Source organism: Ammospiza caudacuta, chromosome 3 (assembly GCF_027887145.1).
Source record: "Ammospiza caudacuta isolate bAmmCau1 chromosome 3, bAmmCau1.pri, whole genome shotgun sequence".
NCBI classification, from domain to species: domain Eukaryota; kingdom Metazoa; phylum Chordata; class Aves; order Passeriformes; family Passerellidae; genus Ammospiza; species Ammospiza caudacuta.
In genome coordinates, this window is record NC_080595.1 from 71,213,577 (window position 1) to 71,229,731 (window position 16,155).

At 40.7% G+C, this 16,155-nt stretch overlaps 1 protein-coding gene across 1 annotated transcript in view; it reads left to right on the plus strand.

Moving 5' to 3' along the window:
- The window catches only part of LAMA4 (laminin subunit alpha 4), a 96,548-nt gene that overhangs the window by 37,181 nt on the left and 43,212 nt on the right, over nucleotides 1-16,155 (plus strand). Inside the window, exons 5-11 of the mRNA XM_058800875.1 lie at nucleotides 2,770-2,984; nucleotides 6,918-7,013; nucleotides 8,869-9,020; nucleotides 9,162-9,272; nucleotides 11,923-12,034; nucleotides 13,968-14,135; nucleotides 14,879-15,072. Coding sequence (XP_058656858.1) covers nucleotides 2,770-2,984; nucleotides 6,918-7,013; nucleotides 8,869-9,020; nucleotides 9,162-9,272; nucleotides 11,923-12,034; nucleotides 13,968-14,135; nucleotides 14,879-15,072 — 1,048 coding nt within the window. The remainder of the gene's footprint in view (nucleotides 1-2,769; nucleotides 2,985-6,917; nucleotides 7,014-8,868; nucleotides 9,021-9,161; nucleotides 9,273-11,922; nucleotides 12,035-13,967; nucleotides 14,136-14,878; nucleotides 15,073-16,155) is intronic.

Consider the following 16,155-nt stretch of genomic DNA (forward strand, 5'->3'; position numbering starts at 1 on the left):
CTTATAATTACAGGAAGCAGTTATGGCTGCAGAATGAAACAAAGACAACTTTGCAGTTTTATAATGGGAGAGGAAATATTCTTTTTTAGCAAAAAAGAGTCATTTATTGATACAATCTAGGAAAAGACATTTACTCCAGGCCTCTGAACTTTTTCAGGCCGTAAAGTGAAGAGATGGAGCAGAACACTTCCAGTCTGCTCTTCTCACATCCTACCCACAATTCAAAAGAGGTTAAATGCCTCAGTACTATGAAACGTACTGAGTGGCAAAGAGAAGAGTGAAGGTAAAACATTTATTTTCAGCTCTGAAAGTTTCTTTTTGCTCTAAACAGCTGCTCCAGATGAGAAGTTATGGCTAATAACAGTGAGTCATAGAAGAGTTCAGGATGGGAGGGACCTTAAAAGTCATCTGGTTCCAACCCCCTGCCATGGGTGGGGACACCTTCCACTAGAGCAGGTTGCTCCATCCAGCCTGGCCCTGAATGCTCCCAGGGATGGGGCATCCTCAGCTTCTCTGGGCAACCTGTTCTGGTGCCTCAGGTGGTCATAAAAAACAGCACTTGTAAAATGTATCTGTGGGGAAATGTCCTCTACATTCCCGGCAAGTGAACTGAACAGTTTATTTCGGAAAAGAAGGGGGAATGGCCTTGTCCTGATGAGGACAGGACAGACATGGCAGGGCTGGTGGGGATAGCACGCTGTTGTTGGTAGATGTGAGCAGCAGTGAGCAAAAGGCTGGTCTGACCCCAGCCCTACTCAGTGGCCTCTGTGCATGAAGATGGTGGCCATGTTAGACAGATGATCATTTGGAAAATACCTGACTACAGAAAACAAAAAACTGAAATTTTAGACAATTGCAGCAAGACTTCTGGCATGACTGACTAGCAGGTTTACCCATCACTGCCTGCTCTAACTCCCACAGGAACAGGGAATGATTCGACCAAATCATAATCATAAAGGACACTCTGCAGTCAGTGTTGCACTCACAGTTCTTCAGGGGGTGCACAGAACTCCTGGCCACACTTTAATTCTTTACATCTGGGTCACCCAAATGATAAAATCTGCACCAAAGATTCTGGCAGTGCTGCAAAGAGACAAAAAGAGCCTTTGTCATTGACAAAAGCAGTGTTTGAGGCAGCCAAGTGGTTTATATTAAGATGCTTTAAATTTTATGTGTTTCTACTGTGAGGATTCAGGACTGGAACATGAACAAAGCAGTGTTGAGGAAATTACTCTATCCAAAAAAAAATAAAATAAAATAAAATTAAAAAAAAAAAAAAAAAAAAACAGAAAATATAGGAACAGATCAAAATGTGAAGCTTTTATCAGATCTCACACATTTTCAGGGTTCAGACATGGCAGAACCTGAATTTGACTGTGTTCAGATTTTAGAAGACAACTGACCTTGATTAAGGTACCGAGCCAGAATCTGGGAAAATTAATCTGAACTGCCTGTAGTGCTCACCCTCCCTGCTTACCAACAGCAGACAGAAAAAACAGCATCTTAAACAGGAATTTGGATGGGAGACAAGGATAACATGGTGATAAAACAGAATTAACTACAATAAATACTTCTTACCTAAATCATTGAAGCAACTATTCAATCCTCCAGTTCCTTCAGCCAGCAATTGTTACACCAGCCAGTTATTCCCTTCCTGTCAGGAATTCTTCATTTCCAGTTTTGGGGTATGAGTCCCTGATCTCTGAGCTCCAGGCTTCTGCATCATGGGCATTAGTACTCCATGCCCACCCCATTACTAGTTCTCCTTGTGTCAATGGTTGTTTTGCAAAAGCTCCCCTTGCTTGTAGGATTAAGCACATTCCCTGATATCAGCAGAAACATCTTTAACTGAGACTATTTCCTTTCCAAATAACCAAATCTGTTACAACCTCTTTGCTTAGGGCCACTGATCCATCCAGGAGTGTTGCATTGCTGGTGTCTCTGTACTCTGAAAAACCACCATAATATCAACATGTGTCTCATTTTAAGATGTAGAAATTTCTCAACTGAAATGCTTCCCAAACATAAAAAGACATGATAAGAAATTTGGACCTATTTCAGGCCTTCACTGGGGTGCCTGGTACCCACCTCCCTCTCTCCCTCTGCAGACCAAGAGAGGAATCCTCCCTGGTGACTGCTCTCAGCCTTTTACCCTCATCCAACAGGATAACATCAAACAGATCTGAAAAACAGAGTCTGGTTCAGGGCCTATTCTGTTTTGTAAAAACCAGAAGCCACCCCAATACCTCACCATAGAAATATTTCTAGAAACCTTTCCTGGGCAGTACTTTTTATGTACATTTATAATAGAAATAAAGTCTGAACTTCCTCTGAGTTTCAGCATCCTGAAATGTGGCCTCTTACCCCAGTTTCTTATATAACACAATATAGTTGGTGAGATACAGAGCTGAAAGAGATCAAAACAAACACTGTAGAGCTGCCTTGCTGCCAAGGCAATTCTGTCACAGATTTTAAAACAATAGGGAGAAAATAATTTCACTGCCAAAGGAAGACAGAAAAAATAAATTAATGCAGACTGGTATGCTTGAGATACCGGGGATGTTCCAGAAGGGGAAAATATATACCAGTACAGATTGAGATTAGAGAACAAAATAGCCTTGTAGGAGTAAAGCTCCTAATTAGCTCTCTGTCTATTAGAAGCTGCAGATAATGATTAATTCCTGGTAACACAAATAAGGTCAGAGAAAAAAAGGTGTCACAGATTGGAATGTCATTGTTCGTCATTGCCGGTGCTGCTCTTCCTTTCAGGTGTGCCCCTGGTTACTATGGAAACCCTTTGCTAATTGGAAGCACTTGTAAAAAATGTGACTGCAATGGCAACTCAGACCCAAATCTGATTTTTGAAGACTGTGATGAAGTGACCGGCCAGTGCCGCAACTGCCTGCACCACACCAGCGGCTTCAACTGCGAACGGTGCGCGCCGGGCTACTACGGGGACGCCAGATTGGCTAAAAACTGCACAGGTACTGTCTGCAGTCTGGTACCACAGAGCTGAGCAGCACAGCACGGCTGTGGGTGATCTCCCAGAAATCAGAGATGCCTGATACCTGGGTTGTCAGATACCTGGGGCTCTGGGAGGCAGGTGATGGGATAATTTGGATGCCTGTTCAGTTGAATCATCCCAGGCACCAGAGAAATATCTCTTTCCATCTCCCATGACCAAGTCTCAGACTCCAGACTCCAACATCTCTAGTGCCTGAAAAGGTTTAATGGAGGCACTGTTGTGTTCTCCTGAATCTTGTTTTACATAAGGTCCTCTAGGAGTTCTTTGGGCAAAGTCCTCATCTTTGTGCTTGTCCACACCATGACCATTCAGACTGATGGTGCTGAAAGACTTGAAAGTATTTTTTATGGGAACAGGATCATCCTTCCTGTCCTGACCCAATACCCACTCACTTTCTGCTGTTTTCCACATTCTGCATTTCCTACAAGTCTGTGTAATCTTGCTCATTGCTGTATTTTCACACAAGAGGTACTTTCAGGGTCTGGTAAAGTGCTACCCAGAGTGCCTCAGCCAAAGATACCTGCACAGAGGGGTCACAAAGTTTTGTGTCCTCTAATATTGTCTTAATTTACATGGAGTTCAATCCAAACAGGGCTTTTACCTCATACATTTTATCCTTGCTTTGGCTCTGGAAGTGAAGCTTACATCCTCTTTCAAAGCACTTTGGAACAGCCACTGCTAATGGCAAAATGCAGGTGCTCAGAGCAAGCACCTTGGGGCTCCCTCCCAAATTCTTCAGCAGGGGTCCCTCAAGGACCAGAACACAAAGGAGAGAGACAAAGTATTTCTACCTCAGCCTGACTCAAAAGTAAGACAGTTGAAGCACACACTCAACTTGGGCCTCAGAAGTGCTCCAGGGCCTCCAGGTACAGAGCTACAGGCCTCAGGGACTTAGCAATGTTTTGATCCTTCTTGCAACTCACTGTGTTCTTGGACTTTGTTTTTTACTTCCTTATTATAAAGTGTTTTGGGACACACAGGATGTGATGCGTCCCAAAACACTTTATAATAAGGATGCTGTGAGGATGCTGTGCAACCACATGCCCTTTGTGCTGCTATCTTCACTTGTAGGGGGCCATATATGATGCCATGATGCCACTACTGGTCCTTTCTGGTTTTATAGTCCAGTGACAGCTGAAATTTGAGTGTCCATCTCCAGGATGTAACTCACATCACAAAGTCACATGGTTGAATTCCATTTATGCTGAACAGGAAGAGATGATACTCATGCACAGTGATCCCAAAAGCCAAAGCCATGTATCCCAACCAGCTAAAAAGACATCAGCTGTGAGAAACAGCATGTCCCAAAACTCACCCCCTGCCTGGATTCAGGTAGCCAAGATGTTCATAAAATACAGCATGTCTGTGATTTTGAGGTGGCAAAAAAAAATCTTGTCTAAAAACTTCACTGCCTGAGATGACTTAACTGCAGATGTCCAGGAAGGAATGATAGGATCCAGTCTGTGGGTCCTGAATTCCATGAGGCAGAGGAAAACACCCAGCCCTTCAACTCTGCAAACCGCAGCAATTTTGCCCTGCCCATGGCCAAAAGCTTCGAACACCTAAGAGTAATTTTGCCAGAAGTCTGAGAGCCAAGGCATTCCAAGTGTCTGAGCAGGTTATGCAATAATGATTTTGGAAGGTACCTCTGAAAGTGCAGTTTCAAAACTCAAACTTTCATCACCTCAGTACAGTTTTTTTGTTTGCACCCTTAACGAGGTACACAGGAGTTCTCTGTACAGGCTGTTCACACAGACTTCAAATCAGTGTGGTAATTCTCTTCATTAGCAGATTTCCTTGCAGTGTTTCATCTTTGCTAGAAATAAAAAGTGCTTGGGTGCTAGAGTATGTTGTAAGAGGTACAGCTTTTCTCTTTTCAGAAGTGAATTTAATCTTGAAGTTCACTCTAGCAAATCCTGATTTTGCAGTATTATGTTTCAGAGAATTACACACTTCTTGTTTCATCTTCATTTCTGCTGAGCACCACAATGTGCTGTACTCGACAGTACTGTGAGATTGCAGTGCATCAATACATCCACAATATTCAAACTATTTCTCTAGTTCACAGGGAAAGCTTATCCTTTGTTTGGCTTTTTGGGAAAATTAGGAACTATTGCTTAGAATTTACTCTGAAATAAGTCAAATATCTTCTTTAAACTAAAAATAGAGAAACAAAATTATTGTATGAATCAAGCCAGTCTGCATATTTCCATAGAGCATCTCAAAGGGTATATAAAAAAAAAAGGCAAGACCACTAAATTGACAAACAGCTCTACCAGTTCAAATCTTTTTTTTTCCTTTTGAGTGGAAGACAAAAATCTGGGTAGCTGTGAATGGTAGCTTTAAGCAACTTTTTTTTTTAATCACAAATCCTTTAGCCATGGTTCAAAGCTCTCCACAAATGGCCCTCAGAAGTAAAGATAAGTTTAGAAGTTTTCCCCACCAGCAAACTATGGTATCATTGAAAGTCTTAATTCCCTATTAAAAATGTGGTACCTCTTAAACCAGTAGCTGAAAAATAGTCCAAACTACTTTTGAAATTAATTTGCTATAAGATTTAGAGTAGCAGACTCACAGGTATTCATTTAAATAAGAAGACACTATTTTATTATCTTGTGCACCAATCTCATTGAAATTTTAACCTTTTAAGTTTAATATTGATACCTGGCAATAGCCCAGTCCCCATGATATAGGTAGAGAAATCTCTACTTTCAACTGATACTTTTCTTAAAAAAAAGAAATAACAAATTAAAAGTAATCATAGATCCAAAAGCTGGAAGGCACAGATTGTGATAAGGTCAAAATGCTGACCAAAATGCTGAATTCTCATATCAGAGAATTCATAGCCAATTTCTGTTCTTACATTAGTACAAAAACTGTACTAAAACAGTACAAAACTACTGACAGTGTTTTACTAACACTGGTCCACTTACACAAAATTATTCTGACATCAGTGCAGGATGTTGTCTTTGAAGCTGTTTTACGTATTTTCTCTTGACAAATCCTTGAACGTGCAATGGGAAATGTAAATACAAGGGAAATTCATACATAACAATTAATGGGCTGCAATAAAATATTTTGTTATATGAGATTCTGCTGAAACCATTAATCACAAGACCAAAATAAATTCCAGATAGATTACTGCTGTTTTTATGTTCTGCTTGAGCTTTTGTTATTGTATTGAAGTGTTCCAAGAATATTTTAGTCTTTAAAATAATATATTTTAAAAGGCCAATTAAACCTTGAAAGAGGTTTAGAGATGTTAGATTAAAAATTGGGCTTTTTAAAAAGCCACTCGTGCTGGCAATAAAAGTGTTGCTTTCTCAAGTTTGAAAAAATATAAAACGTCATTTATTCTTCATTGTAAGTGGTAGGAGATATTTACTTTTTGATATGTTCAAGCTGACAGTGTAACTGGAGTCCACAATCAATTCCTGATAGCTGCAAAGCCTTTTTAGTGACAGCCTGACAGAGTGCTGAAAAATTCCACAGGGCTGTGGAGAGATTTGTAACTAATAATTAACTTTAGTTGCCCCACTGTTCTTAATACATCTCCTAAATGTCACACTCTCTAGACATTGATGTACAATGGCCCTTCTGGGCAGCTCTGGCCTCGCTGACTCATGAGCAAGCTTTGAACAAGTAATTTCAGCAGAGGTATTCTCACTCTTCTCTGGAAACAGGTGTTTCCACTTCATACTTTATTTGTTCAAATTTCACCAGTGCAAGAAATGCCTTTTCCAAGTACTGAAAGGAAAATCAGTCCAATAAGTTCTTCATATTGATTTGAATACCCACACACAATCCTAAGTATTATAATTTCTCTAGTCTTGGGAAGGGGAGTTGTACATTTTGAAGATTCTTCTTTCAAAAGTCCTTTCTTTTTCCCCAGCATGTAACTGTGGAGGCAGAATGTGTGACAGCCAGACTGGAGAGTGCCTCGCAGACAGTCCTGAAGTTTCTACTGACACAGACTGCCCGACCATCAGTAAGAACGTTATCATGAAAACACCAACAATTAATGCTGCTCTTGTATTTATAGCTTACAAATAGTAACTTAAGAGCTTGGTACTCCAGTGGGCTCAGGATTTTGATGGTGGTCCCACAGGGCATTAAGTGTGTGAATATACACAATGTCCTGCTGATTGAGTACTTCAGCATGTTCTCACACATCTGAGTACAGGCATATTTCCAACTCTGTTATGCAGACTACACACTCAGGTCCAAACTGCAGAGCATCAGGGAAGTATCACCAAAGCCACTTCCATAGACCTTGAGACACACTGCCTGAAAAATAATATTCTGGCCCTAAAAGCTGTCCTCACAACTTTAACTTTGACATCTTGCATATAATTTATGGTTTTCTAGTTGTGGTTTAACTCCATCAACAACACAGCCACACACTCCAACAGAAACAGGGAGAGAATCAGAAGGCTAAAAGCCAGAAAAATTGTGCACACACAAGCTACACACACTTTTGCAAACAAAGCAAAACAATTAATTCATTCACTAATTCTCATGGGCAGACAGGCATTCAGCCATCTCCAGGAGAGCTGGACCCCATCACTCATAATATTTACTTGGGAAGAAAAATGCTATCACTCCAAATGTCCCCCCTGCCTTCCTCCTTCTTTTCCCCACTGTATTTACTGAGCATGATATCACACAGTCTGGAATATCCCTTTGGTCAGCTGGGGTCACCTGTCCTGGCTGTGTCTCCTCCCAGTTTCCAGCACATCCCTAGTCTCATCACCAGCATGGCAGTACAAAAAGCAGAAAGGGTCTTGGTTCTGTGTAAACCCTGCTCAGCAACAACAAAAACATCTCCACATTATCAACTCTGTGTTCAGCACAAATCCAAAACATGGCCCCATACTAGCCACTGAAATTAACTGTGCAGAAAATTACCCCAGTCAAAGCCAGTACAACATCTAATATAGATTGCTGCTGTTGACAACTTGGCATTTATCCATCAGTCAGTTCCATGCCCGCTATCTCCCATACCCTAATGATGGGAAGCCTGGGGAGTTTCCAGGAGTACTATGTTGTAGCTATTGGTAACCACAGGTATTTTTTAAATGTTTGTGTATTTATACCTGTATATAATGCAGAGTGTGTAGCACACATGCATTCCTGAACGAGCTCCCAAGAAGAGGGGTCATGTGCCTGAAGAGCAACCAGAAGGAAAACATTTCTGGGATCTACTAAAATATCAAGCAAAAGTATCTGTAGGAATCTGTGTTTCACATTCACCTAAGTCTCTTGCATTCAGTGTTGGCACCAGTGTCACTATAAACAAGGTGGCACTGCAATCATTCAGCAGGAACAAGGATATAATTCTGCCAAAGCACTTTCCAAGCACATTATAACATTATAACTTTTAGAAGTTGTCCTCGTAACCAAGTAGGTGGTCAAGAGCCCATGTGCTGGACATCCTTATTTCTCATACCCTAAGTTTTAAATATCAAGTTTGAGGTTCTGACAAAATGCAGTTGGTTTTGTTTGGCCTTCATCTGTTGTCCTTCAGGCCACAAACATGTAGCGCCTAGGGAATAGCCAGGAAATACCTCTCCCTCGCTCCCAACTGATTACAGAATCCCTGTGTCAGCCTCTTTGAGCAGTCCCATCTGGTGCTGCTCAGCTACAAATGTCATAACTGTACTGTAGAAATAACCTTGGAAGTGGGAGGATGAAATTGAAAGAAAAGGGGTATCCACCAGCAAGCATCACTGACAAAGAGAGTGAACACCATGGGTCAAGAGCACTATTACATGAATTTTAGATACTTGCTGTAGCTGACACAAACACAAAAGAAAAATTATGCTATCTTATTTTCTTATCAGGCTGCGATAAATGCATTTGGGATTTGACAGATGACATCCGGTTGTCAGTTCTGACGATCGACGAAAGCAAATCCACTTTGCTGAGCATTTCTACAGGTGTTGCAGCTCAAAGGCGTTTGAATGACCTGAACCTCACTACCACTCATCTCCAGGTACAAACATTGATGATTTTTCATTTTTTTCATGTAGTTTGAATCTTTGAATTTCCACTCCATTCCTGTAAATTTCAATCTCTGCCTTCACTAGAGAAGGAGTTTGTTTTCAGATGCCCTGACTTTTTTTCTCACATACAGGAGGCAATATCCAAAAAGAAGAATCATGCTACCCTTTGGACCATCCAGGTTGATGATGCTGCAGATGAGATGAATGATCTTGTCAGAGAAGCAGAAACACTTGATGAACAGGTTTGTTTACAGCCTTCTGCCAAAGATCTGAGGGTTTGCACTTGTCATATTCACCTGTTGGCATAAGAGGCAAGTACAGAATAGTCCCAGTTGGAAGAGACCTAAAATGATCATCTGGTCCAACTGTCTGAGCAATACAGGACCCACCAAAAGTTAAAGCATCTTATTAAGAGCATTGTTCAAATGCCTCTTAAATCCTGACAGACGTGGGGCATCAATCATCTTTCTAGGAAACCTGGCCCAGAGTTTGACTCCTCTTCATATAAAAACATTTCTTAACATTTACTCTGACACTTTAGGTTCACCAAACAAGAGTGGGTGTGCCCTGACAGCTGGAAGAACCTTCTATTTCTATTTCTATTTCTATTTCTATTTTTTAAATTTCTACTTTAAATATGAATTAAAAGCATAAATGAATTATCGAGTCTTCTTTGCAGAAAAGGAAGGAGGTAAAAAGTGTGTTGAGTATGGTTGGAGGTTTGTCACCACTCACAAAAATCTTCCCCTCAGGATCTGAGTTCCCATCTATCCCCTACACAACATGTTTGATCTGAGATAGACACATTGCCTTTCTCATTCACATTTTGATTTCTAAGTGAAGTAACCAACATTAAACTAATGCAGATTGATTTTGGGAGCATTTGTACTATATTTTTTTTACTTGCATGCTCTCTTAAATTTAAATTAGTCCCAGTTGGACATTTCAAAATATGTTTCAAAACTCCCAGTTTAAAAGATTTTTCATGTACCCACTGAGATGGGAGCTTGATCAGCACTCAAGATATTTTTAATACAATTACAATCATAAATGTTGCATCCGCATTCAGCTGCCAGGCTATAAAATTAAGTTTATCAGCTCTCATCTCCCACAACGCTTTCATTGCATCCTAGAAGAATACTATATATGCTATGATATATTTAAAGAGAAGAAATAGGGTCTAAAATTGCTTATCCTCTATTTTAAAAAGCTAATATTAAACATCTTTCTGTTGCTGCAACATACGTATATTAGTAAAATACATCACTCCAAGTTATTATCAAAGATAGCTGCAGCTGCCATATAACTAGATTATATTTCATGCTTATTGCAAAGTGCCAGACCTCATATTCCCTTTACCAATTCCTTCACAAGACAAATTAAAATTGCACCTTAAACTAAAACTCAAATATAGGAGCAGGCAGGGGGCAAAAAAAGCAACACAAAGGAAAGGGGAAGAGAAAATTTAGGTTTGTGTGTTTTTAATCAACATTTACGTAGCAGAAAGGGCTAAGTAAGTGTTGGTTAAAAACACATATAAGATTTATACAGACTATGCCTATGTTCAAGAGAGCTTTTATTAAACCAACTCACAGTCTCAGCTCCGTACCTGTGAATATCTGTCTGAGCTGACATGCCTCAGTGTCTCTCTCTGTAGCTGGCAGGCAGACTGATTAAGGCATTTGGTTTTCTATGAATATTTAGTGAGTTTGGATAATAACATTTCATTTGCAGTACTATCTGGGGATTTCTTTCCTCATTCCTCAGTTTTACTGTCCCTGAGCAAATAAATTCAGCATTTCCTCTGGTCTGTTCTTCCTGGTTACTGTTAATGCTAGTTCCACATCAATACTTGTAGTTGCTTGTAGGGCAAGGAAATAATGACCCCAGACTCTGACAGTGGAAGACCACAATACTAACTCTGCATATATTGAGCTTTTGCTATTTCAGAGTACATTTATGGAAAATGGGTGCTAGGGCTTAAGTGGGTTTTGCCAAGTCACCCAGCATTTTCTGTTCAGAGCATCTTATGTGCATGTCCCTACATCTAGGGGATGGGTTGCTGCAGATTCTGATCTAAAACACAAAGGCAGGGTGAATGGACCAACGGTAGGCAAATCGTCCAGCTAAATATAGCTCCTGTAACTCCCAGTCCGCATGGGATGAGCTTTGAGTAAAACAGCACATAGCTTGATCCTGAATATTTGGAAGATGGGAACCAGGAACATTTCTACTAACCGTTACACTTATTTTATCAGTCTCATAACCCTTATAATTTGTTTTATCATTATGCTCATCCCTTTTAGTGGTGCTGCCCACCCTGGCCCTGCCTTCAAATGCCACCTGGGGCCTCCACAAACCCTGAGTAAGGGAACACAATACAGAGTGCAGCCCCCAACACAATGCAGTACAGGATCGTGTCTGTGCTATTCAGAGTATTTTCAATCCTTGGGCTTTTCCTTTTCTTTAACAAGTTGCAGGGCTGGGGACCTCGCTTGAGGGAGACACAGATCTAAAAAGAGTTGAGAGCTTGACACCTTTTGCCTCATTCTATTTGCTTACTCAGAAAATGCCATACCCAGCAACAAAATGAGCCAGCTCCACTGAATGCCTCAGGAGACTCAGTAGATGGAGTTTTACAACTGAACATAATTTATGGAAGTTTTATTGCAGCAAACGATGGATAAATATGAAACAGGATTTAATCTGTCACTCTGAAATTCTGAAAACACTGACAAGACAGATCTTCACTTTGAACACCTTTAAATACTACTTTATATGATAAAAAGGACTTCCACATGCTCACCAGGAGAAAGCAAAATGTGTGTTTATACTGCCCATCCTCACATCTGAAAAGAAATCTAATGTTCACCTCTCATGGTTTATTCATAGGGAAATGAAGCATCCAGCAAAGGACGCCTGGTACAGAAGGAAACCACGGAGATCAACAGCCGTGCTTCCCAGCTTGTGCAGCAGCTCAATGATATAAGAGATAACATTGAAGGTAAACAGATTCATTCCTGGTTCATTTCAGTGTCAAGAATGCATTAATGAAACCTTCATGTATTAATGGATCAAGAATTTTTACTGTCCTATATATCAAAGGAAAATCTGATATATTGGACAATACGTAATTTATGGCAACAGTGAACACCCTCTCAAGCAGAACTGCACTCAAAAAAGATTTCCTAGTCAGAGATAATCATCTTCATCTGGAATATCTGTGACATACCATTACCATCCTGAAATATAAAAATGAGATTGAACCAGCTGCAGCCTCTTCTTCAGTACCTGCAGAAAGCAATGAAATCAATGTACTCAAAAACATCCCTGTCCCCTGTACACCTGTGACATGAAAGCCTCCATCCTGCTGCAGAACAGATTTTCCCCAGTCTTCAGCAAAGCCAACTGTAGGCAAAAGCAGTCCATGGCACCAGAATAGAAATGCTGACTGGTAGCTGAGGTTAAACAGCCCTTTTCCAATTGAAAATATTTGATTAATAGACCTGATTAGTTCTATCTTGGCAGTTATTGCAAGCCATCTGGCAGCTTGTGTAAGGAAGAGTGGTTACATATCAACTGTTATCCCTGCTTATCCTTACCTCCACAGGTGCTCCATTAATTTCTCTCAGGAAACATGGTTAATATGTCCTATCACAAAAAAGAGCCAGGCTAAGACCATGTAGTATGCTTTATTTGTACTGTCTTTTTACACCTCTGATGCTAAAAAAACATTAACTGTCTGGCCATCTATCACATTTTATTTCTACAATTTGTGAGTAAAAGTGTCAGCATGAGCCTCACTGCACGTCACTAACAATCATGGGTGGTGTCTGTAGATCATCCTTTTGTATGAATTGGTTTGGAACAGGACATAAGGGAGATATGTATCTAATTTGGCACACAAATAGCACAATTGCATTAAGCTGTTATAGAAGAAAAACTGTTAATGGCTGTGAATAGAATGAAAACAGTTGGAAACAAGTAGATGAAAATCATTTCCACCATGCTCAAAACTGTTCTTCTACTGAGGCACAACCCATGTGCACACACACACATGTGCCAGCATAAGGAAATAGAAATCCATGGTCATCATCAGTTTCTGCTCAGTATGAGCCCTTAAATCTCCTCTAATGAGCTCAGGGTCCAGAAAGAGCAGACATACAGACACTCTGCCAAAAAACCAGTGGTGCCACAATTACCCACCTATTTTTTATTAAAATCTTCCATAAGAATAATGCTGGTTTTGCCAACTTTGTTTACCCACAAAGCTAGTGACAAACGCTAGCGAAAGGCACACACGTCACAGGACATAGAAGAGGAGGTGATTGGTATTCAAGGCCAGGGAGTGAGAGGTGAGTAAACTTTGTAATGATTACAATGGGAATGGGTAAACTCAATTTCAGCTGCAGGGGTAAAACAATGTTTTTTGAACTGAGGCCAAAACCTTAAAATAGTATCTATCTCCAAACCAGCTAGGCCAGAAGCCATATGTTACCTCCTTAGGGTGCCTCAAACTTCTGCAGATGGAAAATGAGGTTACTTCAGTCTCCTTAGCATTGTTATTATCTTATAAACAGCAGCACTTGAAAACCATGATCCCAGATGAAATCCCCAGCCTGCTACATGCCACAGAATCCAAAATAAAATTATTATCTCAGCCTATAAGAAATGTCAAGACAAATAATGCACACAACCCACATCTGCTTAATCCCATCCTCTTCTGTTGAGACCTCCACATGTGACAGAATATGTGAATTATTTACAGGTTTAATATTAAGATTGGATTAAACATAATGATTATCTACTATGGAGTTGAAGATAATTAAAACTTTGTTTTGCCATCAGTATCATAATTCACAAAAGTAAAAGTAGTCCACAGTATTTATTTCTCTGTAGTCATACTGAATCGACCATCTGCTCCCTTTTCCCCCTAGAAATCAGCAGCAAGTCAAAATACTATGCAATTCAACAAGAGCTGAGCCCTGAAGAAATTGCCCAGAAGCGCAGCGTGGCTGAGGAGATGTTGAAGGAGATCAAACGCCGAAAGCCTTTCACTAATCAGAGGCAACTTGCAGATGAGGAGGAAAAGGCAGCAGAGGAGTGTGAGTTTTAAGTCAGGTTTCCATTCAGCCACGTGCTGATGCTCAGCTGGCAGGTGTTGGGCAGCTCTGGGTGTACTGCTGAGCCCTGGGGAGGACCAGCAGGCACTTGGCAAGCACCAGCTGGAGATGCTGCTGCTCCCAAATTCCTGCCCCAAGTCCCTGCTCGTGCTTGGTGCTCCTCACAGCAGAACGGGGAGGAAAAGGTCTGTGTGTCTGTGTGTGCCCGTGCACTGCAGCACCTCAACAACAGCTGCTCAGGAAGGTTCATGGCAGGGCTGGCATTGCTCATGTGAGCATCATCCCCCCTGCCAGCTCTGCTATGGGGGCAGCAAACACCAGCAGAGAGGGAAAAGCTGCTAACATGGGAAAAAGTGGCAGCCCAATTCTCACAGCTCAGTGAATATGAGTCAGAATATGAGGCATAAAGACTGTCTTCTCCAGAACAGGCTGCCTAGGTTTAACAATGAAAAACAAATTAAAAGCAGGCAAAGACAGACCTGGTTTCTTTTAATAAAATATATTTCAGAGGGGAAGTAATAGGATTAAAATGAAATAGTGAAATGAGAGGCATCTTTCCTTCTCAAAAGACAAAGGAAAATTATAATCTAGGTATATAATCTTTCAAGTGAACTTTACAAAATGTGTTTCACTGTCGCCTTAGTAACAGCAAAGAAATTGCTGTACAGGTAAGTTCTGTCAGAAATGCAAGCTTTGGATTTATTGGCCTCCTATTTTTCTCCCAGTGCTACAGCAAATGGAAGCATTTCACGAGAAGCACAATGACACCAGATCCCTGGTAACTGATGTGCTGGAGCAGCTCAGCGAACAGGACGTGAAGCTGTCAGACCTGGAGGAGGCATTAGGCGAGGCGCTTGGCTATGTTACGCAAACAGAGGATATAAACAGGGAAAACACAGCCAGGCTCCAAAGGCAGGAGGTACTGTGCACCACATTTATCATAAGTGTTGGCTGTGAACACTCCACCTCTGCCACTGCTTCAAACAGTAGATTGCACACAATTTAGATTCAGGAATCACCACAGCAAAAAAGAATTTCTTGGAGCACTCAGCAGGATAAGTTTGACTCTTCAGTTCTAAGAAACAGCTTGCAGAAGTGCAAGGTACTATTATCTATTTGTGGAGTGGCAATAAATGAGAAGCTTTGGCAGGTCATGCCTCATGAGACCGAGGAAGAGATGGATATTTATGCCTAGACTAGAAAGGCATGTTACAGTAAAACTCAAGCAGCTTGAAATTTCAGGTAGCATGGCTGCTACAAATATTGTGTCCTGACTTATAATGTGGGTGGGCCTCATGTTCACAAAACTAATTCTGTTCTAAGAAAATAATTACTTATAAAGACTCTGCCCTGGACTGAGTGCATCCATGCTGTCTGATCCAAACTTCCTCTAAACCACTTTAAACAAAATATATCCCCACTTTTTCAGGAGGAGTTGACAGTTGCCCTTGAATCTTCAAGCCCAAATCCATTGTCTAACTGCTCCACAATAGGTACCTTGAAATTTGGTTTCCTACTTGCTAGGTGAACTTGCTAGCTTAGCTATAAGCCTACAACAGTTTTCCCCTGTTCCCTGTCCAAATTAACAGTTTCAGGGTTTTGAACAAAGTAGAGCTTCAGCTCAGAGGTGACCTGTCCCCTTCTCTTCAGAGCAGTTCTGTGATTCTTTCCCTGTTTTCATAAATTTCATTTAAGGAATTCAAAACCATAATATCCCACCTAAAACTTTAAATTTATTTTTTCAGCAAGGAAAAAAAAATTACAAAAAGAACAATTTGGGGCCATTCAAATCAAACTGTTTTCATTTCAAAGGCTGAAATTGTTTGTGTTCTGGAGAAGAGGGCATTAGTGAGCAATTTTGTGATTTGAAGAAGGATCCTACAAATTCAGGCCAACCTCTGTGTTTCATAGCATCAGTGGCAGAGTTTGACTTCTTGAAATTTGCAGTGCTAGAAGTTCATGCTGATATGGAAGGTGTAAAAATTCAATAGAGAAATCAGGA